Raw genomic sequence first — 25706 nt, forward strand, 5'->3', positions numbered from 1 at the left:
TTCCTTGGCATGATTCTGGACACAGAACAGAAGAAGGTGTTTCTCCCGGTGGAGAAGGCCCAGGAATTGTCATCTCTGGTCAGGGACCTCCTGAAACCAAAACAGGTGTCGGTGCATCACTGCACGCGAGTCCTGGGAAAGATGGTGGCTTCTTACGAAGCAATTCCCTTCGGCAGGTTCTATGCAAGGATCTTTCAGTGGGATCTGTTAGACAAATGGTCCGGATCGCATCTTCAGATGCATCGGTTGATCACCCTGTCCCTAAGGGCCAGGGTGTCTCTGCTGTGGTGGCTGCAGAGTGCTCATCTTCTCGAGGGCCGCAGATTCGGCATACAGGACTGGGTCCTGGTGACCACGGACGCAAGCCTCCGAGGATGGGGGGCAGTCACTCAGGGAAGGAACTTCCAGGGACTGTGGTCAAGTCAGGAGACTTCACTACACATAAATATACTGGAACTAAGGGCCATTTACAACGCCCTGAGTCAAGCAGAGCCCCTGCTTCAGAACCAACAAGTGCTGATTCAATCAGACAACATCACGGCGGTTGCCCATGTAAGCCGACAGGGCGGCACAAGAAGCAGGATGGCGATGGCAGAAGCCACAAGGATTCTCCGATGGGCGGAAAATCACGTGCTAGCACGGTCAGCAGTGTTCATTCCGGGAGTGGACAACTGGGAAGCAGACTTCCTCAGCAGGCACGACCTACACCCGGGAGAGTGGGGACTTCATCCAGAAGTCTTCACGCAGATTGTAAACCGTTGGGAACGGCCACAGGTGGACATGATGGCGTCCCGCCTCAACAAAAAGCTAAAAAAACAATATTGCGCCAGGTCAAGGGACCCTCAGGCGATAGCTGTGGACGCACTAGTGACACCGTGGGTGTACCAGTCGGTTTTTGTGTTCCCTCCTCTTCCTCTCATACCCAAGGTACTGAGGATAGTAAGAAAGAGAGGAGTAAGAACTATACTCATCGTTCCGGATTGGCCAAGAAGAACTTGGTACCCAGAACTACAAGAAATTATCTCAGAGGAACCATGGCCTCTGCCTCTCAGACAGGACCTGTTACAGCAGGGGCCCTGTCTGTTCCAAGACTTACCGCGGCTGCGTTTGACGGCATGGCGGTTGAACGCCGGATCCTAACGGAAAAGGGCATTCCAGATGAAGTGATTCCTACGCTGATAAAGGCTAGGAAAGACGTGACAGCACAACATTATCACCGTATATGGCGAAAATATGTTGCTTGGTGTGAGGCCAGGAAGGCCCCTACAGAGGAATTCCAGCTGGGTCGATTCCTGCACTTCCTACAGTCAGGAGTGACTATGGGCCTAAAATTAGGATCCATAAAGGTCCAGATTTCGGCCCTATCTATTTTCTTTCAAAAAGAACTGGCTTCACTGCCTGAAGTTCAGACGTTTGTTAAGGGAGTGCTGCATATTCAGCCCCCTTTTGTGCTTCCAGTGACACCTTGGGATCTTAACGTTGTGTTGGGTTTCCTGAAATCCCACTGGTTTGAGCCACTTAAGACCGTGGAGCTAAAATATCTCACGTGGAAAGTGGTCATGCTATTGGCCTTGGCTTCGGCTAGGCGTGTGTCAGAATTGGCGGCTTTGTCTTGTAAAAGCCCTTATCTGATCTTCCATATGGACAGGACAGAATTGAGGACCCGTCCCCAATTTCTCCCTATGGTGGTTTCAGCGTTTCATTTGAACCAACCTATTGTGGTGCCTGCGGCTACTCGGGACTTGGAGGACTCCAAGTTACTAGATGTTGTCAGGGCTTTGAAAATCTATGTAGCCAGGACGGCTGGAGTCAGGAAAACGGACTCGCTCTTTATCCTGCAGGCACCCAACAAGCTGGGGGCTCCTGCTTCAAAGCAAACTATTGTGCGCTGGATCTGTAACACGATTCAGCAAGCTCATTCTGCGGCAGGATTGCCGCATCCAAAATCAGTGAAAGCCCATTCCACAAGGAAGGTGGGCTCTTCTTGGGCGGCTGCCCGAGGGGTCTCGGCTTTACAGCTTTGCCGAGCTGCTACTTGGTCGGGTTCAAACACATTTGCTATGTTCTACAAGTTTGATACCCTGGCTGAGGAGGACCTTGCCTTTGCTCATTCGGTGCTGCAGAGTCATCCGCACTCTACCGCCCGTTTGGGAGCTTTGGTATAATCCCCATGGTCCTTACGGAGTTCCCAGCATCCACTAGGACGTCAGAGAAAATAAGAATTTACTCACCGGTAATTCTATTTCTCGTAGTCCGTAGTGGATGCTGGGCGTCCGTCCCAAGTGCGGACTCTCTGCAATACATGTATATAGTTATTGCTTAACTGAAGGGTTATTGTTATGAGCCATCTGTTACTGAGGCTCAGTTGTTGTTCATACTGTTAACTGGGTATGGTTATCACGAGTTGTACGGTGTGATTGGTGTGGCTGGTATGAGTCTTACCCTGGATTCCAAATCCTTTCCTTGTTGTGTCAGCTCTTCTGGGCACAGTTTCCTTTACTGAGGTCTGGAGGAGGGGCATAGAGGGAGGAGCCAGTGCACACCAGATAGTACCTAATCTTTCTTTTAGAGTGCCCAGTCTCCTGCGGAGCCCGTCTATTCCCCATGGTCCTTACGGAGTTCCCAGCATCCACTACGGACTACGAGAAATAGAATTACCGGTGAGTAAATTCTTATTTTTCCATTCCTCCGGAATGTGTTACAGTATTTAGGCACTGGTATGGTATTCTTTTAGGCTCCATTCTGCAGACATGTCCAAACCACTTTAAACGCTGTCTTTTAATATAGGATTCAACTGTGGGTTGCTCTTTGAATAGTTTTTGGATGTTTTAATTTCTCCGGTCCATTCGTTTTTTTTTTTAAAGTATATTTCGTAAGCACCTCATTTGGAAACATTCCAGCTTTGTTAGGTTGCTTTTAAGTATTGCCATTATTCTGAACCATAAAGTAAATTTGTTCTAACTGATATGTTGAATACCCTAATTTTTGTGGCAATGGTAATGTCCTTTTGGTCCCAGAGGCCTTTTTTCAGAGTTGCAAAGGCAGCTGTGGCACTCATGATGTCACTTGTAGCGGCTATCTGTTAACCGTTGATAGTTGAACCCAGGTATTTAAAGGTATCCACTTGTTCGGCGGTAGTATGCAGGGGAGGTGTGTACAGTGAGAAGTAGAGTAGTGTGTGCATTGAGAGGCTGCAGGGTAGCTGCAGTAGTGTTTGCGGGGAGGGGTATGCAGGGTAATAGGTAGTGTACTGTGTGTGGGGAAGGGAGTGTTGGGGGGATGTATTCATGTGACCGGCGGTCAGGAGACGGACAATCACATGACCTCCCCCTACATCCCGCACCCTCACTATCCTGACGGTTGGCATGCCAACCAACAGGGACTATTCCCATACGTGGGTGTCCACGACACCCATAGAGTGGGAAAAGAAACCGTAGCGAGCGCAGGGCACCAACGAGCCCTCAGCGCAGAGAGCCCGCAAGGGGCTCGATGCAGTCGCCTCCCGCCGGGATTCCGCTGCCGGTATGCTTACCACCGGTCAGCCATTCCACACCAGAGTGTTGGTTGAGATGTAGGCATGCACAGGTCAAATGTGGATATTTCACTATGCAAATGGGTATGTACCCAACTCCAAATTACTTTCAAAGTTACAAAATACTGACCTGCAGTACATTTGTCCATGCATATGTGTTTGCCATTTTCACTTTGGGAATTGCCCCTGTGCAAATGTCTTATGTTCTCATATAGTAAATACTTAGGGGTCTATGTACACTAAGAGTAGGTTACGAATATGGTAGCATGAACTGCCGATCAACCGATTGTCCGGCCTAGTGTACTAGGTGTGGGGAGTGGAGTGCAGGGTAGTGGCTGTAGTATAGTGTTTGTGGGGATGGGGGTGCAAGATAGTGTGTGCGGGGAGGGGGGTGCAGGGTAGTTTCTGTAGTATAGTGTGTGCGGGGAGGGGGGTGCAGTGCAGGGTAGTGACGGATTATGCAGGGAAGGGAGTGAAGTAGTGTATTGGGTGAGAGGTAAGGGGGGTACACACAGAGATCAGTGCTTAAATTCTAAGCAATCTGACTAGATTGCTTAGAAGTTAAGCACGGATCTCTCCGTGTTTACCCCCACAGCGATAGCAATGCGCGGCCCCGCGCTTCACTGTCGCTGGTGCTAGATTGAGCCTGCATGCAGGCTCAATCTAGCACATCACTCATTTCACCGCTGGGTGACATGAGTGACCCCCTCCTCCTCACTCAGCACACATCTCTGGGGAAATCTCCCTGTGTGTATGGGGCTGTAGTGTACTGTAGGTGGGGCCGGGAGTAGAGATTAGCAGCAGTATTGTAGTGTGTGCAGGGTGAGCGGTGTAGAGTAGAAGCAGTAGTAAAGTGTTTTTTTATTATTTAGTAGTGTAGTGCAGTGGTTTTCCAAACTTTTTTGTATCACCACCTGAGTATCAGAATTTTTTTCACAGTTTATTTAAAAATTCTGAAAATAATATTAAATTAAGTAAAATGTTTTTCGAAGGGGTAAATTCAGTTTCAGCACGGATTGAATAGTGCCAGTAGGGGGCTCCCGCAGCTAGTCAATTTAGCGCTCCGTAAATCAGAGAATGCCGGTTCTCGCAACTTAAACCTGCCGTTTTGTAGGGAGATCCAGCATTCTCTGACATAACTGCCCCGCTGCAATGTTGTTTGCGGTGCGCTGCGGCACAAAACACATCGCTGTCCTAGTTGTGTAATCATGTACTATACGATGATAAGATTTGATTGGCGTCCTCTTAAAACTCCAATCAGGTGCATGCTGTCCTTCCTCCTTCAGATGAAATCTTCTATTGCAGCAAGATATGTTAGTTGAAACAACTAAGAAGGGAGAGGGACAAACCACTTGCTAAACTAGCCAGTGGGAATATAAATGTGTTGGATTGAAAACTTAGACCTATTTACAGCATTTCTAATAGCTTAGTATTAAATTCAAAACAAAAATTTGTAAACTCTCACCCCTTGGGGGATGAGAGAAAACAAAGGGAGAGTTTAAGTCTAAAATTGTCGGGAATTCGAACTCTCTCCCCACCCGCAAGTTCATTGAATTGGTCTGACTATTATAACCTATAGGGAGAACAAATTGTCAGGAATTGTATATACATCGCCGACTAAACCGTCACATTGGCGACAATTGAATTGGTGGGAATTCCAATTGTCGACAAAACTTAAGTAAACTAGTGGAATTGGCAACTAGTCATCGAATTGAATTGACCCCAATGTGCTGCATATACTCTTGCATATTGATGGGCCACATTGGGGTCGATTCTATTCGGCAACTAACGAATAGCGCCGGGAATTAGCTCCCGACGCTATTCAATTCAGCAACTAATTATCTGCAATTGTCGGGAATTCTTCTCTCATCCCCGGGGGATGAGAAGAGAAACCCGACAAAAGTGCTGCCTCGCGGCCGGCGCGAGGCTGATTCTGTCGGGAATCAGCCTCGCGCCGGGGAGTTAAGTCGGAGAATGCCCGTTCTCCCGACAATTCAACCTGTTTTGTCGGCGAGAACGGGCCATCGCCGACGTAACTAGTTGCTGAATTGAATAGTGTCGGGAGCTAATTCCCGGCGCTATTCGTTAGTTGCCGAATAGAATCGACCCCATTATATGGTTAATAAGAAAGTAGTAAGCTCTTGCTAATTATACAATAATTACCAAAGTCATACAGAAAATTGACTTTGTGAATAAGTCATGAGGGGGTGGGGGGGGATTCAGTTGTTTTTTGTGACTGTTTGCAATAGACGCCTGATGGAGCAACTCGGTTATTACTCCGAATGAGTGTGAATACCATGGGCACGCACATTTCTGCTCGCAGCCTGCTGAGGTGGCGAGCAGAAATGTGGGAAAAGATCATGGTTTGGGTGCCCAAACAGGAGTGTGAGCTCTCTAGCCAGGACTTTAGATGGGTTTAGCCGCTAGATGCATAAAACGGCTAAACCAGTTTGAGCATGTGCAGTTTGGGTGCCCAAACGGGTCACTTTTCGCACAATCCTTCTCGCCTGCACATGGGCAGCGAGAAGAAATGTTGGCGTTGACAGCATGAATTTCCCCTACAGAGTACAAAACTACATTTGCTCTTAAAGCTGTTTTATGCTTTAAAAAATGACCTCCACCTAATAATGTACTATATACATTACAGGTTGAGTATCCCATATCCAAATATTCCGAAATACAGAATTTTTTAAGTGAGAGTGAGATAGTGAAACCTTTGTTTTCTGATGGCTCAATGTACACAAATTTTGTTTAATAAGGAAAGTTATTAAAAATATTGTATTAAATGACCTTAAGGCTGTGTGTGTAAGGTGTATATGAAACATAAATGAATTGTGTGAATGTACACACACTTTGTTTAATGCACAAAGTTATTTAAAATATTGGCTAAAATGACCTTCAGGCTGTGTGTATAAGGTGTATATGTAACAAATGCATTCTGTGTTTAGACCTGGGTCCCATCGCCATGATATCTCATTATGGTATGCAATTATTCCAAAATACGGAAAAATCCGATATCCAAAATACTTCTGGTCCCAAGCATTTTGGATAAGGGATACTCAATCTGTATTACTTATTACATTTCATTTATAATCAAACAGGGTCCCAAACACACTAATACACACCCACACAGGAACATACACATAATATGCCACTGTAACCTGCAGTTTAATTCTATGCTTCTATTTTTTGCTGAACCTCTCATTGGGGGAAATCCGTTACTGGTGATGTACCGCCAGGCATTGCCTCTATGCCTGCTTCAACATGTAGCGGACCGTTATGGTAGCTCCTACATTGCAAGTTTTCCTGAGCACTTCTTTGAGGTGTAAGGCAAAATTTATAATGGAGATGGATGCGATTATTTACTGTTCCAGAATGGCAGATGGTGTCCTTTGGGCTGAATACCCCACACCTTGGAAGAAGATTTGCTGTTTGCGAACCCCTGGAACCTCTGTCAAAATGGCTAGCTTCTCTAAACTGCTGGTTGTACATCATGTGTGGGCTTACTCATGATATGTTTTTATACATTTAACCTTAAACCATTGTTGCTTATTTGGTAAACTTAATGTCTTTTCAGCTCGGGTGGGGAAGACGTCGCTGATTATGTCATTGGTCAGTGAAGAGTTCCCAGAAGATGTAAGATACTATGCACTTTATACCACCTATCTGTATAGATTATTGCACAGGCATAACGTTAGGGTACATTGCTAGGCTTTGCTGTACAAACTACAGATAATCAGAGCTTTGTGATTTTATAAGGTTTCTTTTAGTTTAGTTTTTAATATATATGTGTATATATATATATATATATATATATATATGTTACATAGCATGTAATCGGAGACATCTCATAAACATGTCTGTACAACATAATCTTTTTGTGATTTGAGTTTCAGTAGGATGTGAGAGCCTTTTGATTTACTATAGGTGTCTGTAATATAGGTGGAAGTGAGCAGGACTAAAACTGATCTGGGGTTGAATTGAATATTCTCTTGGTATCAGAGAAAAATGGCTGTCTTTACTATTGATATACCTGTAGTCAAGTAGGGATCTTTACAAATTGCTGTGTGTGGAATAATTCTGCCTAATTCTGCCTCGGTTTCAGGTTCCTGCTCGTGCTGAGGAAATTACAATCCCTGGAGATGTTACACCAGAACGAGTCCCCACACACATCGTGGATTATTCTGGTAATGCCTAATGACATGACCAAGAAAGCTTGTTTAAAAATAAAGAAAAGGAAATCAAGAATTCATAGTATCTGGTGAATAGATATATTTTATTAAATCTGTATATTAAATATGTGGTATGCAGTTCACATATATTGCGTGCCTAGGTGACCAGATGACCATGTGCTTAGCCTGAAGTCTTTGTGTCAGGATATCCAGTATGGAAATCAATCTAAGGCTCTTGTTTAACTTTCTGTTTTTATTTTGTACAGAGGCCGAGCAAACAGATGAGCAGCTGTATCAGGAGATCTCCCGGGTAAGAGACCTATCAGTATTTTATGAGTACCATTGGGTATGTATAAAGTGACATCACAGCCAAGTTGTGTTCATCTTGGCCCTGTCACTCTCCAGAAGGCACTATATAGGTTGTAATATGTGACTGACCCATCAACTCTGTGTGACCAGCATAGGAGGTAGGAGGGTTGATGCTCTTCACAGAATACATTTTATTTTTTAATGTGCACCACCTCCTCTCTGATATGGCTTAATGCATGTAAGTCATTTACAAAAGTGATTGGACACTGACAGCAAATAGATTAGTGAGATTTTATTGATGTCAGTAAGGTAGGTGTGATTACTGCAGACACCCTTCTTGGCAAACTGTCCACAAGTTCCTGGACAACAGCATGCTGTATGTTTCGTCATTCCGCCTTAAGGGGGTAATTCAGACTGCATCGCTGCAGTAGCGATCGCAGTCTGAATATTTTTGTGGCGTGCTCCCGCATACCCCGGGAGCCCAGTGAGATGCTAAAAACATCTCAGGGCTGCGATCGCCTCTGCCTGATTGACAGACAGAGGCGGTCGCGGGGCTGGAGAGGGCGTGCCAACGGCATTAGTGCAGGGGGGGGGGCAGAGCCGGACATGCGGGGTGGACTAGCCCTGTGCCGGGCGTCCTCCAGCATGTCTCAGAAAATGATCGTAGATGTGCTAGATCTGAATAAGGCCCTAAATACAGTGACCAACTGTGACACTGAAGAAGGTAGAGTCGGCACTCCAATTCGTCCCAAAGGTTCTCAGTGGGGTTAAGATCTGGACTCTGAGCTGGCCGCTCCATCCGGGTTACCAAATTTTCTGTATAACAGTCCAGTGTTGCCATGGAAACATGACACGTGGCATTGTCGTCCTGATAAAGCATTCCTCATTTCCGTAGAACTGCCACAATGTAGGGAGTTATCAAGAACATCTCTATACTTCTCAGAGTTAATGTGATCATGCATTACAACTAGTGGACCCATGCCAAACCAGTCGCACAGCATAACGCCACCACCTCCATGCTTTACTGTAGGTACTGTACACTCTGGCATCAGACATGGTCCTGGCAATCGCCAGACTCAAACACGTCCATCTGATCTGAAAAGTTTAAATTGTGATTCGTCACTCCATAACACTCGCCGCCATTGTTCCACTGAATTCAGTATGTTTTACCGGTGGGTTGGATGCCAGCTGTCAGTATCCTGACAGCGGCATCCCGCCCATCAGAATGCCGGCAGCGGGCGAGCACTAAGAGTCCCCTTGCGGGCTCGCTGCACTCACCACAGGATCTGTTCCCACGCTATGGTTGACATGGACACCTACGAGTGGGAATAGCCCTGGTGCGTCAGGATTTCGGCTGGTGGCATTGCCGGCTGGTGGGATTCCGGCATCTGCACCCTGACCGCCGGGATCCCGACAGCCAGCAAATTAAACGCATCCCATTACACTATCTGGTTTCTGCGCTTTTTACACCATCGTAAGCACTGGGCTTCTTTGTGATTAGAGGTTTATGATCGTCGCTTCCCATAATATCCAAGTGCATGGGCCTCCCTATGAAGTGTTATTGTCGAAGCTGGCACATTAGTGGTCAGTTGGAGCTCATGTGCAATGGTTTGCATGGTACTTTCACAGCTCCCTGGTCAGCACTCTCCGATCTTTGGGTTGCTGTTTTGGGGGTCTTCCAGTGCGAGGTGCATTCCTGCAATGACTGTTCTTCTTCCACGCATTAATGACAAAAGACACGTGTATTTAGGAACCTTCCTAACAACTGCAATGCTTCACACACTCATACCTCCGATTGAGCAACCTACGATGATCTCGATTTCAAACTTTGTTAGCTCAAGTTCAGTTCAAAGTTTAGTTTATTGTCATCAGCCAAACATGTTGACAAACAAAATTACAAAAGTATATAGCACCCAGTAGCAGACAACACTAATCATAACATACATAAAATACACTCGCACATTTAGCATCTGTACTGCAGATGGGAGAAAGCCATTTCTAAAGTGACTTGTGCGTGCTAGCAAGGTTCGAAACTTCTTTTGGGACAGGAGTTTGACAAGGCTCCGTTGGGCAAGCCATTTTGTTACCAAAGATCTTATCAGTGCCCCTCTGCCTGATTTATATCTTCACAAACATGTCTGCTGCAGGAGCACACCATTTCACTTGCACGGGGGTGTCAAGTCACTTTTGTCTACATAGTGTACAATGACTGATTCTTGCATGAATTATACGTTTAAGTGAGCCGGATAGTAACAGCCTTTGTTTTTCTTTACTTTCTAGGCAAATGTTATATGTATTGTGTATGCTGTAAACAACAAGAATTCAATAGACAAGGTATGCAATATTGACCAGTTACTTCTCTTTACCCTATGCTGTGTTCTCAACACCATTCTGGATGCTATTCTCATTTTCTAGTATGAAGGATCACATTTCCGTTTCACTTACTTTTACATTTTAATTTCAAATAGTGGAAAAAGAAACTTTCCAGGCCTGAGTTATTTTTGTGTTTTTCATATGATTAAATCTATTTTCAAATAATTTGTACTATTATTACATTTCTCTCAGGTCACCAACCACTGGATTCCGCTGATCAATGAGCGAATGGACAAAGATAGCAGGTAGCTATAAAGTTTATCATTTCACAACCAGTGGGAGGACAAACTTCATCCAGGCATTGTCTCTCACACACACTCTGACCTGGACCTCTCTGCTGTCGACACTCACGGCTGTCTCATTCATCACATCTTTTTTTATGACACCGTTTCTATTTTTAGGGTCCCTCTGATTCTGGTGGGGAATAAGTCAGATCTATTGGATTACAGTAGTATGGAAACCATCCTCCCTATAATGAACCAATATTCTGAGATAGAAACCTGTGTGGAGGTGAGTTTGGAGATGTAACAGATATCCTCATATTATCCAGGATCCCTTCCGCTAATTCTGTTCAAAGTGTATCACCTGCTGTGTCCGCAGTGTTCAGGCATGATAGACCAGGGGTGGTATGTGATTTGTTGTACTTTTGCACCATGCTTGAGACGTAAGAAATAACATGTACAATTCCCAAGTTACCTTACCTCTATCTGTTCTCAGAAATTCATTCTCTGACAAAAGATACATCTGTTCATACATAAGAAAAAGATAGAGGAGTGCTTTACACCAGCTAAAACCCTGACTTTCCATCTCGGCACTCTGACTTGTCCACCTGACATGGAGCAGACATTATGATAACTGTGGCATTCTTTTATAGTGGCTGCTAAGAAACTGTCAGCATAAACCCTTCCCTCTATCATTTAAAAATGTAGAACATTTAAGCAGGTACAACACACATTACAGATCTATGGCGCGTGTTGTGGGACAGACTTGCACAGAGAGTGAGTCCTTTCACCCTCTTTACGTTTTATTCAGGTAACTTAATAGTTTTTTTTATTAGGTGTGTTGTTCCTGCTTGTCAGGCCAAACATACCCTGGACATTTAGGGGTATATTCAATTAAGGTCGAAACTGCCGTCTTGTCAAAAAAGACGGCAGTTTTCGACTTTTTCAGGTCGGAAGGGGCTCCGACTTATTCAGTCCCCAGCATTTTTATTCGACAAGTCTTGGAATTCGACTTGTCGAACAGAGCTTGAATTGGCGGTATAGCTGCCGATTCACGTCCTTCTGAGGTAAACGGGGCCAAATTTGACAGGTTTTGGCTCCGTTTCCGACCATCTCAGTTCGACTTAAAAAAAAGTCGAACTGAGATGAGGGACCTGAGAGGAGGAGAGGGCAGACGGGGGACAGCAGCGCTACAGCACAGCGCTGCAGGAGGATGTGGCACAGCCGCCGCTGACGGCAGCGTCCACCCGGCTCCAGCAAGTGAGGTCCCGCTTGCTGGAGCCGGGTGGACGCTGCCGTGAGGTCTGACGGCTGTGCCACATCCTCCTGCAGTGCTGCTGTTCCCCGGCTGCCAGCGGCTGCCCCTCGTCTGCCTGCGGATCTCCCCCCCTCTCCGGTCCCTCATCTCAAGGGCTATTCAAAAAAGTCGAATTGTCGGATCCATTCCGACAAATGCATGTCGGAATGGATCCGACCTCAATTGAATATACCCCTTACTCTGTTGGTAACAAAATAATAAATGTAGAGAAGGGTCAGTGTATGGAATTATGCAATAGTTTTATATTCACTGTGACACAGTGCCTCACATTTCTGGGGTCATAAGTTTAATTCCAGTACCCCATCCGTGTAGAGTTTTATTTGGTATTCCTGTGTTTGTGTGGGTTTCTTCCCATATACCAAACACATACTGGTAGACTAATTGGATTCTCACAAAAATTAATGTGTGCGTGTGTGTGTGCGTGCGTGCGTGCTTGTGTAGGAATTTGTACTCTAAACTCCACTGGGGCAAGAACTGATGTGTATGACAAATCTCTGTATAAGTAAATCATGGTCTTTGTCGAGTAAATGGTTTTATAATCAAAATGTTACTTTTGCAGTGAAGTTAGTGAGGCACCAATTTATTCCGGTCATGGGAGTTTTATCATAAAAAAAAAGTATAAATCAAAACAGCGCTACACTGTCTCATCAGAAGCTTTATATAATTGTTTTAGCATTATGTGACATTAGTTTGCAACTGCAAAGCCTTTTATTGTACGTCTTTAATGTACATAGATATGTAGTTGTTTAAGGCAAATTAAATTGGAATTTTTCAGAATAGATAAATTAATCCCATTTGGTTAAATAATACAAAATAACACCTAAATGAATTTACATAAAAAATTATACCAAAATTACGCCTCTGTATTAGTGTAGACCAGTTTGCAAATCTCGGTCATTAAAGTCCAGATTTTAAGGATATCCATGCTTAAGCACAGGTGACTTTAATTAGTACCTCAGTCAATTTGAATTAAACATATGGGGCCTGATGTATCAACAGTTAATTGCGTTAAAAAAAAAAAGATACATTTCACTTTTCTATACTTTTCGCATTTTTTAAGCATCGTCTCTGAATGTATGTAAGTTTTTTTTGTTTTGTTTTATATTGTGGCTTTTTTTGCTAAATTTTACTTTTCAACTTTTTTTTTTAAACTTTTCTAACATCTACTGAAAATGAATGGGAACCTTATGTATCAGTGGATATTCGTGAAAAATAAGAATTTACTTACCGATAATTCTATTTCTCATAGTCCGTAGTGGATGCTGGGGACTCCGTAAGGACCATGGGGATAGCGGCTCCGCAGGAGACTGGGCACATCTAAAGAAAGCTTTAGGACTATCTGGTGTGCACTGGCTCCTCCCCCTATGACCCTCCTCCAAGCCTCAGTTAGGATACTGTGCCCGGACGAGCGTACACAATAAGGAAGGATTTTGAATCCCGGGTAAGACTCATACCAGCCACACCAATCACACCGTATAACCTGTGATCTGAACCCAGTTAACAGCATGATAACAGAGGAGCCTCTGAAAGATGGCTCACAACAATAATAACCCGATTTTTGTAACAATAACTATGTACAAGTATTGCAGACAATCCGCACTTGGGATGGGCGCCCAGCATCCACTACGGACTATGAGAAATAGAATTATCGGTAAGTAAATTCTTATTTTCTCTAACGTCCTAAGTGGATGCTGGGGACTCCGTAAGGACCATGGGGATTATACCAAAGCTCCCAAACGGGCGGGAGAGTGCAGATGACTCTGCAGCACCAAATGAGAGAACTCCAGGTCCTCCTCAGCCAGGATATCAATTTTGTAGAATTTTACAAACGTATTTGCTCCTGACCAAGTAGCTGCTCGGCAAAGTTGTAAAGCCGAGACCCCTCGGGCAGCCGCCCAAGATGAGCCCACCTTCCTTGTGGAGTGGGCATTTACAGATTTTTGGCTGTGGCAGGCCTGCCACAGAATGTGCAAGCTGAATTGTACTACAAATCCAACGAGCAATAGTCTGCTTAGAAGCAGGAGCACCCAGCTTGTTGGGTGCACACAGGATAAACAGCGAGTCAGATTTCCTGACTCCAGCCGTCCTGGAAACATATATTTTCAGGGCACTGACAACGTCTAGCAACTTGGAGGCCTCCAAGTCCCTAGTAGCCGCAGGCACCACCAATAGGTTGGTTCAGGTGAGACGCTGAAACCACCTTGGGGAGAAACTGAGGACGAGTCCTCAATTCCGCCCTGTCCGAATGGAAAATCAGATAAGGGCTTTTTCAGGATAAAGCCGCCAATTCTGACACGCGCCTGGCCCAGGCCAGGGCCAACAGCATGACCACTTTCCATGTGAGATATTTTAACTCCACAGATTTAAGTGGTTCAAACCAATGTGACTTTTGGAACCCAAAACTACATTGAGATCCCAAAGTGCCACTGGAGGCACAAAAGGAGGCTGTATATGCAGTACCCCTTTTACAAACGTCTGAACTTCAGGGACTGAAGCTAGTTCTTTTTGGAAGAAAATTGACAGGGCCGAAATTTGAACCTTAATGGACCCCAATTTCAGGCCCATAGACAGTCCTGTTTGCAGGAAATGTAGGAATCGACCCAGTTGAATTTCCTCCGTCGGGCCTTACTGGCCTCGCACCACGCAACATATTTTCGCCAATTGCGGTGATAATGTTTTTGCGGTTACATCCTTCCTGGCTTTGATCAGGATAGGGATGACTTCATCCGGAATGCCTTTTTTCCTTCAGGATCCGGCGTTCAACCGCCATGCCGTCAAACGCAGCCGCGGTAAGTCTTGGAACAGACAGGGTCCTTGCTGGAGCAGGTCCCTTCTTAGAGGTAGAGGCCACGGATCCTCCGTGAGCATCTCTTGAAGTTCCGGTTACCAAGTCCTTCTTGGCCAATCCGGAACCACGAATATAGTGCTTACTCCTCTCCATCTTATCAATCTCAGTACCTTGGGTATGAGAGGCGGGAACACATACCCTGACTGGTACACCCACGGTGTTACCAGAGCGTCTACAGCTTATTGCCTGAGGGTCCCTGGACCTGGCGCAATACCTGTCGAGTTTTTAATCATGTGGAAGACTTCTGGGTGAAGTCCCCACTCTCCCGGATGGAGGTCGTGCTGAGGAAGTCTGCTTCCCAGTTGTCCACTCCCGGAATGAATACTGCTGACAGTGCTATCACATGATTTTCCGCCCAGCGAAGAATCCTTGCAGCTTCTGCCATTGCCCTCCTGCTTCTTGTGCCACCCTGTCTGTTTACGTGGGTGACTGCCGTGATGTTGTCCGACTGGATCAACACCGGCTGACCTTGAAGCAGAGGTCTTGCTAAGCTTAGAGCATTGTAAATGTCCCTTAGCTTCAGGATATTTATGTGAAGTGATGTCTCCAGGCTTGACCATAAGCCCTGGATATTCCTTCCCTGTGTGACTGCTCCCCAGCCTCGCAGGCTGGCATCCGTGGTCACCAGGACCCAGTCCTGAATGCCTAATCTGCGGCCCTCTAGAAGATGAGCACTCTGCAACCACCACAGGAGGGACACCCTTGTCCTTGGTGACAGGGTTATCCGCTGATGCATCTGAAGATGCGATCCGGACCATTTGTCCAGCAGGTCCCACTGGAAAGTTCTTGCGTGGAATCTGCCGAATGGGATTGCTTCGTAGGAAGCCACCATTTTACCCAGAACCCTTGTGCATTGATGCACTGAGAATTGGCTCGGTTTTAGGAGGTTCCCGACTAGCTCGGATAACTCCCTGGCTTTCTCCTCCGGGAGAAACACCTTTTTCTGGACTGTGTCCAGGATCATCCCTAGGAACAGAAGACATGTCGTCGGAACCAGGTGCGATTTTGGAATATTGAGAATCCAATCGTGCTGCCGCAACACTACCTGAGATAGTGCTACACCGACCTCCAACTGTTCCCTGGATCTTACCCTTATCAGGGAATTGTCCAAGGAAGGGATAACTAAAATTCACTTCCTTCGAAGGAATATCATCATTTCGGCCATTACCTTGGTAAAGACCCGGGGTGCCGGGTACCATCCATACGGCAGCGTCTGAACTGATAGTGACAGTTCTGTACCATAAACCTGAGGTACCCTTGGTGAGAAGGGTAAATTTTGACATGAAGGTAAGCATCCTTGATGTCCCGAGACATCATGTAGTCCCCTTCTTCCAGGTTCGCAATCACTGCTCTGAGTGACTCAATCTTGAATTTGAACCTCTGTACGTAAGTGTTCAAAGATTTTAGATTTAGAATCGGTCTCACCGAGCCGTCCGGCTTCGGTACCACAACAGTGTGGAATAATACCCCGTTCCCTGTTGCAGGAGGGGTATCTTGATTATCACCTGCTGGGAATACAGCTTGTGAATGGCTTCCAAAACTGTCTCCCTGTCAGAAGGAGACATCGGTAAAGCCGACTTTAGGAAACGGCGAGGGGGAGACGTCTCGAATTCTAATTTGTACCCCTGAGATATCACCTGAAGGATCCAGGGGTCTACTTGCGAGTGAGCCCACTGCGCGCTGAAATTCATTGAGACAGGCCCCCCACCGTGCCTGATTCTGCTTGTAAAGCCCCAGCGTATACTGAGGGCTTGGCAGAGGCGGGAGAGGGTTTCTGTTCCTGGGAACTGGCTGATTTCTGCAGCCTTTTTCCTCTCCCTCTGTCACGGGGCAGAAATGAGGAACCTTTTGCCCGCTTGTCCACGAAAAGACTGCGCCTGATAATACGGCGTCTTCTCATGTTGAGAGGCGACCTGGGGTACAAACGTGGAATTCCCAGCTGTTGCCGTGGCCACCAGGTCTGAAAGACCGACCCCAAATAACTCAAATAAAGCAATACTTCCAAATGCCGTTTGGAATACGCATCACCTGACCACTGACGTGTCCATAACCCTCTACTGGTAGAAATGGACAACGCGCTTAGACTTGATGCCAGTCGGCAAATATTTCGCTGTGCATCACGCATATATAAAAATGCATCTTTTAAATGCTCTATAGGCAAAAATATACTGTCCCTATCTAGGGTATCAATATTTTCAGTCAGGGAATCCGACCACGCCAACCCAGCACTGCACATCCAGGCTGAGGCGATTGCTGGTCGCAGTATAATACCAGTATGTGTGTAAATACCTTTTAGGATACCCTCCTGCTTTCTATCAGCAGGATCCTTAAGGGCGGCCATCTCAGGCGAAGGTAGAGCCCTTACAAGCGTGTGAGCGCTTTATCCCCCCTAGGGGGTGTTTCCCAACGCACCCTAACCTCTGGCGGGAAAGGATATAATGCCAATAACATTTTAGAAATTATCCGTTGTTATCGGGGGAAACCCACGCATCATCACACACCTCATTTAATTTCTCAGATTCAGGAAAACTACAGGTAGTTTTTCCTCACCGAACATAATACCCCTTTTTTGGTGGTACTCGTATTATCAGAAATGTGTAAAACATTTTTCATTGCCTCAATCATGTAACGTGTGGCCCTACTGGAAGTCACATTCGTCTCTTCACCGTCGACACTGGAGTCAGTATCCGTGTCGGCGTCTATATCTGCCATCTGAGGTAACGGGCGCTTTAGAGCCCCTGACGGCCTATGAGACGTCTGGACAGGCACAAGCTGAGTAGCCGGCTGTCTCATGTCAACCACTGTCTTTTATACAGAGCTGACACTGTCACGTAATTCCTTCCAACAGTTCATCCACTCAGGTGTCGACCCCCTAGGGGGTGACATCACTATTACAGGCAATCTGCTCCGTCTCCACATCATTTTTCTCCTCATACATGTCGACACAAAAGTACCGACATACAGCACACACACAGGGAATACTCTGATAGAGGACAGGACCCCACTAGCCCTTTGGGGAGACAGAGGGAGAGTTTGCCAGCACACACCAGAGCGCTATATATATACAGGGATAACCTTATATAAGTGTTTTTCCCCTTATAGCTGCTGTATAGTTAATACTGCGCCTAATTAGTGCCCCCCTCTCTTTTTTTTTAACCCTTTCTGTAGTGTAGTGACTGCAGGGGAGAGACAGGGAGCTTCCCTCCAAAGGAGCTGTGAGGGAAAATGGTGCCAGTGTGCTGAGGAGATAGGCTCCGCCCCTTTTTCGCGGACTTTTCTCCTGCTTTTTTATGGATTCTGGCAGGGGTTAAATGCATCCATATAGCCCAGGAGCTATATGTGATGCATTTTTTTTTGCCATCCAAGGTGTTTTTATTGCGTCTCAGGGCGCCCCCCCCAGTGCCCTGCACCCTCAGTGACCGAAGTGTGAAGTGTGCTGAGAGCAATGGCGCACAGCTGCAGTGCTGTGCGCTACCTTGTTGAAGACAGGACGTCTTCTGCCGCCGATTTTCCGGACCTCTTCTGCCTTCTGGCTCTGTAAGGGGGCCGGCGGCGCGGCTCTGGGACCCATCCAAGCTGGGCCTGTGATCGTCCCTCTGGAGCTAATGTCCAGTAGCCTAAGAAGCCCAATCCACTCTGCACGCAGGTGAGTTCGCTTCTTCTCCCCTTAGTCCCTCGATGCAGTGAGCCTGTTGCCAGCAGGTCTCACTGAAAATAAAAAACCTAATCTAAAACTTTCACTAAGAAGCTCAGGAGAGCCCCTAGTGTGCACCCTTCTCGTTCGGGCACAGAGATCTAACTGGCGCTTGGAGGAGGGTCATAGGGGGAGGAGCCAGTGCACACCAGATAGTCCTAAAGCTTTCTTTAGATGTGCCCAGTCTCCTGCGGAGCCGCTATCCCCATGGTCCTTACGGAGTCCCCAGCATCCACTTAGGACGTTAGAGAAATCTACTGAACATCTACTGAAAATGAATGGGAACCTTATGTATCAGTGGATATTCGTGAAAATACACTGTAACTTTTCATATCTTTTTTTTTCACCAGCTTTTACTGGTGAGTTTAGCAATAGGCCATGATTATTGTTGTAGCTATATCTCTAAATTTACTTTTTTTTCAAAAAGAATATGCTAAAAATATCTACCTTATACCCCTTTCACTCCACCAATGCCGGATCCCACCCGGGAATTGAAAACGGGTCCTTCCTGGTTGGGATCCAGCATTGGACCCTATCAGCAGGCTAACCGACCCGGCAATTTGCCGGGTTGGTTGCCATAGCGGCAGGGGGTGGAGCCGGCAGCGGAGGCTGTGCTGGGAGATGAGCTCATCTCTGCGCAGCCTCTCCCTATGTAGTGAATGGGTCCCGGGTCGCATCGACCCTGGAAACTGTTCACGCTGCCAGTGACCCAGTATTCAACCCTGGAATAACACTGCTTTATTCGACCATGGCCTTTCGCACTGCATGCCGACCCGTGTCGACCCGGTAATATGCCAGGTCGATACCTGGTTATTTATGCGGTATGAAAGGGGTATTTATCTAAATTATACTTGTATATTTTGAACAAGTCTAAAGATGTACTACATATTTTCTATATGTTGTTTGCTTGAAATGTATATTATATACGTATAAAAATTCTCACATATAGAATAGAATTCAATATGATGTTTTGTTTGTGAGACTCTTAATAGTTCTGTTGGAAGTAAACGGCACACACTACTACAGGCCAGTGGAATTTCATCTTCGTAACATGTTTAAAACAGTCATTAGAATAACCAATCAAATTGTCTTTGTAAAAGTTCCCTCCCCTTTCAGTTTTCTAATAAGTGTCCCCATAGTAAACTAGTTATTCTTTACTGCTGTAGGTCAGGTATGTGCTGAACACCACCAAGGAACTCACTGCGCATGTCCGGCTCTGAAACAGAGCATGCGCACTTCATTTCATTTTTCCAAATGCGATAAAACAACCAAAAAGTACAGCAATAATTGTCACATTTTTGGGCTTTTATCGCAGTCACATTTTCGATTAAAAAAAAAAGAATGATACATGCATCCGAAACATAATCACATTTTTGATACATCAGCCCCATGGGCTCAAGCTTGGAGATCCTTAAGACCTGGATTGTAATGGCAGAGCTCGGGAAACCCTGGTGTAGATCATTGTTTCCCAACTCCTGTCCTCGGGGACCCATAACAATGCATGTTTTACAGGTATCTTCAGTAGAACAACTGCAATAATTAGCTCCACCTGTAACCTTTTAAAATGTGTCAGCCAGTAATGACTACACTGCAACAGCTAATAGTTCTGTAAAACACGTACTGTTATACCCCTTTCACACTGCCAATGCCGGATCCCATCCGGGAATTGGAAACGGTTCCTTCTCGGGTGGGATCCGGCATTGGACGTTACCGCTGTTTTCTCTAACGTCCTAAGTGGATGCTGGGGACTCCGTCAGGACCATGGGGAATAGCGGCTCCGCAGGAGACGGCACAAAAATAAAGCTTTAGGATCAGGTGGTGTGTACTGGCTCCTCCCCCTATGACCCTCCTCCAAGCCTCAGTTAGGTTTTTGTGCCCGTCCGAGCAGGGTGCAATCTAGGTGGCTCTCTTAAAGAGCTGCTTAGAAAAAGTTTTTTAGGTTTTTTATTTTCAGTGAGTCCTGCTGGCAACAGGCTCACTGCATCGAGGGACTTAGGGGAGAGAATTTCAACTCACCTGCGTGCAGGATGGATTGGATTCTTAGGCTACTGGACACCATTAGCTCCAGAGGGAGTCGGAACACAGGTCTCACCCTGGGGTTCGTCCCGGAGCCGCGCCGCCGACCCCCCTTACAGATGCTGAAGATTGAAGGTCCGGAAACAGGCGGCAGAAGGCTTTTCAGTCTTCATGAAGGTAGCGCACAGCACTGCAGCTGTGCGCCATTGTTGTCACACACTTCACACCAAGCGGTCACGGAGGGTGCAGGGCGCTGCTGGGGGCGCCCTGGGCAGCAATATTTTATTACCTTAAGGCAAAAGAATACATCACATATAGCCATTAAGGCTATATGTATGTATTTAACCCATGCCAGTTATCTAAATCCACGGGAGGAAAGCCCGCCGAAATAGGGGGCGGGGCTTATTCTCCTCAGCACACAGCGCCATTTTCCTGCTCAGCTCCGCTGTGAGGAAGGCTCCCAGGACTCTCCCCTGCACTGCACTACAGAAACAGGGTAAAACAGAGAGGGGGGGGCATTTTTTGGCGATATACTGGATATATTTAAGCTGCTATAAGGAACAACACTTATATAAGGTTGTTCCCATATATATTATAGCGCTTGGGTGTGTGCTGGCAAACTCTCCCTCTGTCTCCCCAAAGGGCTAGTGGGGTCCTGTCTTCGATAAGAGCATTCCCTGTGTGTCTGCTGTGTGTCGGTACGTGTGTGTCGACATGTATGAGGACGATGTTGGCGTGGAGGCAGAGCAATTGCCGATAATGGTGATGTCACCCCCCAGGGAGTCGACACCGGAATGGATGGCTTTGTTTATGGAATTACGTGATAATGTCAGCACATTACAAAAATCAGTTGACGACATGAGACGGCCGGCAAACCAGTTAGTACCTGCCCAGGCGTCTCAGACACCGTCAGGGGCTGTAAAGCGCCCTTTACCTCAGTCGGTCGACACAGACCCAGACACAGACACTGAATCTAGTGTCGACGGTGATGAAACAAACGTATTTTCAAGTAGGGCCACACGTTATATGATCACGGCAATGAAGGAGGCTTTGCATATCTCTGATGCTGCAAGTACCACAAAAAGGGGTATTATGTGGGGGGTGAAAAAACTACCTGTAGTTTTTCCTGAATCAGAGGAATTAAATGATGTATGTGATGAAGCGTGGTTTAACCCAGATAGAAAAATGCTAATTTCAAAAAAGTTATTAGCATTATACCCTTTCCCGCCAGAGGTTAGGGCGCGCTGGGAAACACCCCCTAGGGTGGATAAGGCGCTCACACGCTTATCAAAACAAGTGGCGTTACCGTCTCCGGATACGGCCGCCCTCAAGGATCCAGCAGATAGGAGACTGGAAACTACCCTAAAAAGTATATACACACATACTGGTGTTATACTGCGACCGGCCATCGCCTCAGCCTGGATGTGCAGTGCTGGGGTCGTCTGGTTGGATTCCCTGACTGAAAATATTGATACCCTGGATAGGGACAGTATTTTATTGACTATAGAGCAATTAAAGGATGCTTTCCTTTATATGCGAGATGCGCAGAGAGATATTTGCACTCTGGCATCGAGAGTAAATGCGATGTCCATATCTGCCAGAAGGAGTTTATGGACGCGACAGTGGTCAGGTGATGCGGATTCCAAACGACATATGGAAGTATTGCCGTATAAAGGGGAGGAATTATTTGGCGTCGGTCTATCGGATCTGGTGGCCACGGCAACTGCCGGAAAATCCACCTTTTTACCTCAGACCCCCTCCCAACAGAAAAAGACACCGTCTTTTCAGCCGCAGTCCTTTCGGTCCTATAAGAACAAGCGGACAAAAGGACAGTCATATCTGCCTAGGGGCAGAGGAAGGGGTAAGAGAGGGCAGCAAGCAGCCCCTGCCCAGGAACAGAAGCCCTCCCAGGGTTCTGCAAAGCCCTCAGCATGACGCTGGGGCCTTACAAGCGGACTCAGGAACGGTGGGGGGTCGACTCAAGAATTTCAGCGCACAGTGGGCTTGCTCACAGGTGGACCCCTGGATTCTGCAGGTAGTATCTCAGGGTTACAGGTTGGAATTCGAGAAGTCTCCCCCTCGCCGGTTCCTAAAGTCTGCTTTGCCAACGTCTCCCTCAGACAGGGAGACGGTATTGGAAGCCATTCACAAGCTGTTTGCTCAGCAGGTGATAGTCAAGGTACCCCTCCTACAACAGGGAAAGGGGTATTACTCCACGCTATTTGTGGTACCGAAGCCGGACGGCTCGGTAAGACCTATTCTAAATCTGAAATCTTTGAACCTGTACATACAAAAATTCAAGTTCAAGATGGAGTCACTCAGAGCAGTGATAGCGAATCTGGAAGAAGGGGACTTTATGGTGTCCCTGGACATAAAGGATGCTTACCTGCATGTCCCAATTTGCCCTTCACATCAAGGGTACCTCAGGTTCGTGGTGCAAAACTGTCATTATCAGTTTCAGACGCTGCCGTTTGGATTGTCCACGGCACCTCGGGTCTTTACCAAGGTAATGGCCGAAATGATGATTCTTCTGCGAAGAAGAGGCGTATTAATTATCCCTTACCTGGACGATCTCCTGATAAGGGCAAGGTCCAGAGAACAGCTGGAGGACGGAGTAGCACTAACCCAAGTAGTGCTGCAACAACACGGGTGGATTCTGAATTTTCCAAAATCTCAGTTGACCCCGACAACACGTCTGCTGTTCCTGGGAATGATTCTGGACACGGTTCAGAAAAAGGTGTTTCTTCCGGAGGAGAAAGCCAGGGAGTTATCCGAACTTGTCAGGAACCTCCTAAAACCAGGGACAGTGTCTGTACATCAATGCACAAGAGTCCTGGGAAAGATGGTGGCTTCGTACGAAGCGATTCCATTCGGCAGATTCCACGCACAAACTTTTCAGTGGGATCTGCTGGACAAATGGTCCGGATCGCATCTGCAGATGCATCAGCGGATAACCTTATCGCCACGGACAAGGGTGTCTCTTCTGTGGTGGTTGCAGAGTGCTCATCTGTTAGAGGGCCGCAGATTCGGCATACAGGACTGGGTCCTGGTGACCACGGATGCCAGTCTGAGAGGCTGGGGGGCGGTCACACAAGGAAGAAACTTCCAGGGAGTATGGTCAAGCCTGGAGATGTCTCTTCACATAAATATACTGGAGCTAAGAGCGATTTACAATGCTCTAAGTCTGGCAAAACCCCTGCTTCAGGGTCAGCCGGTGTTGATCCAGTCGGACAACATCACGGCAGTCGCCCACGTAAACAGACAGGGCGGCACAAGAAGCAGGACAGCAATGGCAGAAGCTGCAAGGATTCTTCGCTGGGCGGAAGATCATGTGATAGCACTGTCAGCAGTATTCATTCCGGGAGTGGACAACTGGGAAGCAGACTTCCTCAGCAGACACGATCTACACCCGGGAGAGTGGGGACTTCATCCAGAAGTCTTCCACATGATTGTGAACCGTTGGGAAAAACCAATGGTGGATATGATGGCGTCCCGCCTCAACAAAAAACTGGACAGGTATTGCGCCAGGTCAAGAGATCCTCAGGCAATAGCTGTGGACGCTTTGGTAACACCGTGGGTGTTCCAGTCAGTGTATGTGTTCCCTCCTCTGCCTCTCATACCAAAAGTACTGAGAATTATACGGCAGAAGGGAGTAAGAACGATACTAGTGGCTCCGGATTGGCCAAGAAGAACTTGGTACCCGGAACTTCAAGAGATGCTCACGGAGGAACCGTGGCCTCTACCTCTAAGACGGGACCTGCTTCAGCAGGGACCGTGTCTATTCCAAGACTTACCGCGGCTGCGTTTGACGGCATGGCGGTTGAACGCCGAATTCTAAAGGAAAAAGGCATTCCGGAAGAGGTCATTCCTACACTGGTAAAAGCCAGGAAGGAGGTGACTGCACAACATTATCACCGCATTTGGAGAAATTATGTTGCGTGGTGTGAGGCCAGGAAGGCCCCTACGGAGGAATTTCAACTGGGTCGATTCCTACATTTCCTGCAAACAGGATTGTCTATGGGCCTCAAATTGGGGTCCATTAAGGTTCAAATTTAGGCCCTGTCGATTTTCTTCCAGAAAGAATTGGCTTCAGTTCCTGAAGTCCAGACTTTTGTAAAAGGAGTACTACATATACAGCCCCCGGTTGTGCCCCCAGTGGCACCGTGGGATCTTAATGTAGTCTTGGATTTTCTCAAATCCCATTGGTTTGAGCCGCTCAAATCGGTGGAGCTGAAGTATCTCACATGGAAAGTAACCATGCTACTGGCCCTGGCTTCAGCCAGGAGAGTATCAGAATTGGCGGCTTTATCATATAAGAGCCCATATCTGATTTTCCATACGGACAGGGCAGAACTGCGGACGCGTCCTCATTTTCTGCCTAAGGTGGTGTCAGCGTTTCACCTGAACCAGCCTATTGTGGTGCCTGCGGCTACTAACGAGTTGGAGGATTCCAAGTTGTTGGACGTGGTCCGGGCATTGAAAATATATATTTCAAGAACGGCGGGAGTCAGAAAGTCTGACTCACTGCTTATATTGTATGCACCCAACAAGATGGGTGCTCCTGCTTCTAAGCAGACGATTGCTCGTTGGATTTGTAGCACAATTCAACTTGCACATTCTGTGGCAGGCTTGCCACAACCTAAATCTGTCAAGGCCCTTTCCACAAGGAAAGTGGGCTCATCCTGGGCGGCTGCCCGGGGAGTCTCGGCATTACAACTCTGCCGAGCTGCTACTTGGTCAGGGGCAAATACGTTTGCAAAATTCTACAAATTTGATACCCTGGCTGAGGAGGACCTTGAGTTCTCTCATTCGGTGCTGCAGAGTCATCCGCACTCTCCCGCCCGTTTGGGAGCTTTGGTATAATCCCCATGGTCCTGACGGAGTCCCCAGCATCCACTTAGGACGTTAGAGAAAATAAGAATTTACTTACCGATAATTCTATTTCTCGTAGTCCGTAGTGGATGCTGGGCGCCCATCCCAAGTGCGGATTGTCTGCAATACTTGTACATAGTTATTGTTACAAAAAAATCGGGTTGTTATTTGTTGTGAGCCGTCTGTTCAGAGGCTCCTACGTTTGTCATACTGTTAACTGGGTTCAGATCACAAGTTATACGGTGTGATTGGTGTGGCTGGTATGAGTCTTACCCGGGGTTCAATATCCTTCCTTATTGTGTACGCTCGTCCGGGCACAGTATCCTAACTGAGGCTTGGAGGAGGGTCATA

At 46.8% G+C, this 25706-nt stretch overlaps 1 protein-coding gene across 6 annotated transcripts in view; it reads left to right on the plus strand.

Moving 5' to 3' along the window:
* RHOT1 (ras homolog family member T1) overlaps positions 1-25706 on the plus strand; it is a 153795-nt gene that overhangs the window by 67885 nt on the left and 60204 nt on the right. For all 6 annotated transcript variants that reach the window (XM_063960880.1, XM_063960885.1, XM_063960883.1 and 3 more), the window contains exons 2-7: positions 7110-7168; positions 7638-7719; positions 7971-8014; positions 10294-10347; positions 10579-10631; positions 10788-10896. In XM_063960880.1, the coding sequence (XP_063816950.1) occupies positions 7136-7168; positions 7638-7719; positions 7971-8014; positions 10294-10347; positions 10579-10631; positions 10788-10896 (375 nt within the window). In that variant the 5' untranslated portion in view covers positions 7110-7135. The remainder of the gene's footprint in view (positions 1-7109; positions 7169-7637; positions 7720-7970; positions 8015-10293; positions 10348-10578; positions 10632-10787; positions 10897-25706) is intronic.

The sequence above is a fragment of the Pseudophryne corroboree genome, chromosome 3 (genome assembly GCF_028390025.1).
Source record: "Pseudophryne corroboree isolate aPseCor3 chromosome 3, aPseCor3.hap2, whole genome shotgun sequence".
NCBI lineage: Eukaryota > Metazoa > Chordata > Amphibia > Anura > Myobatrachidae > Pseudophryne > Pseudophryne corroboree.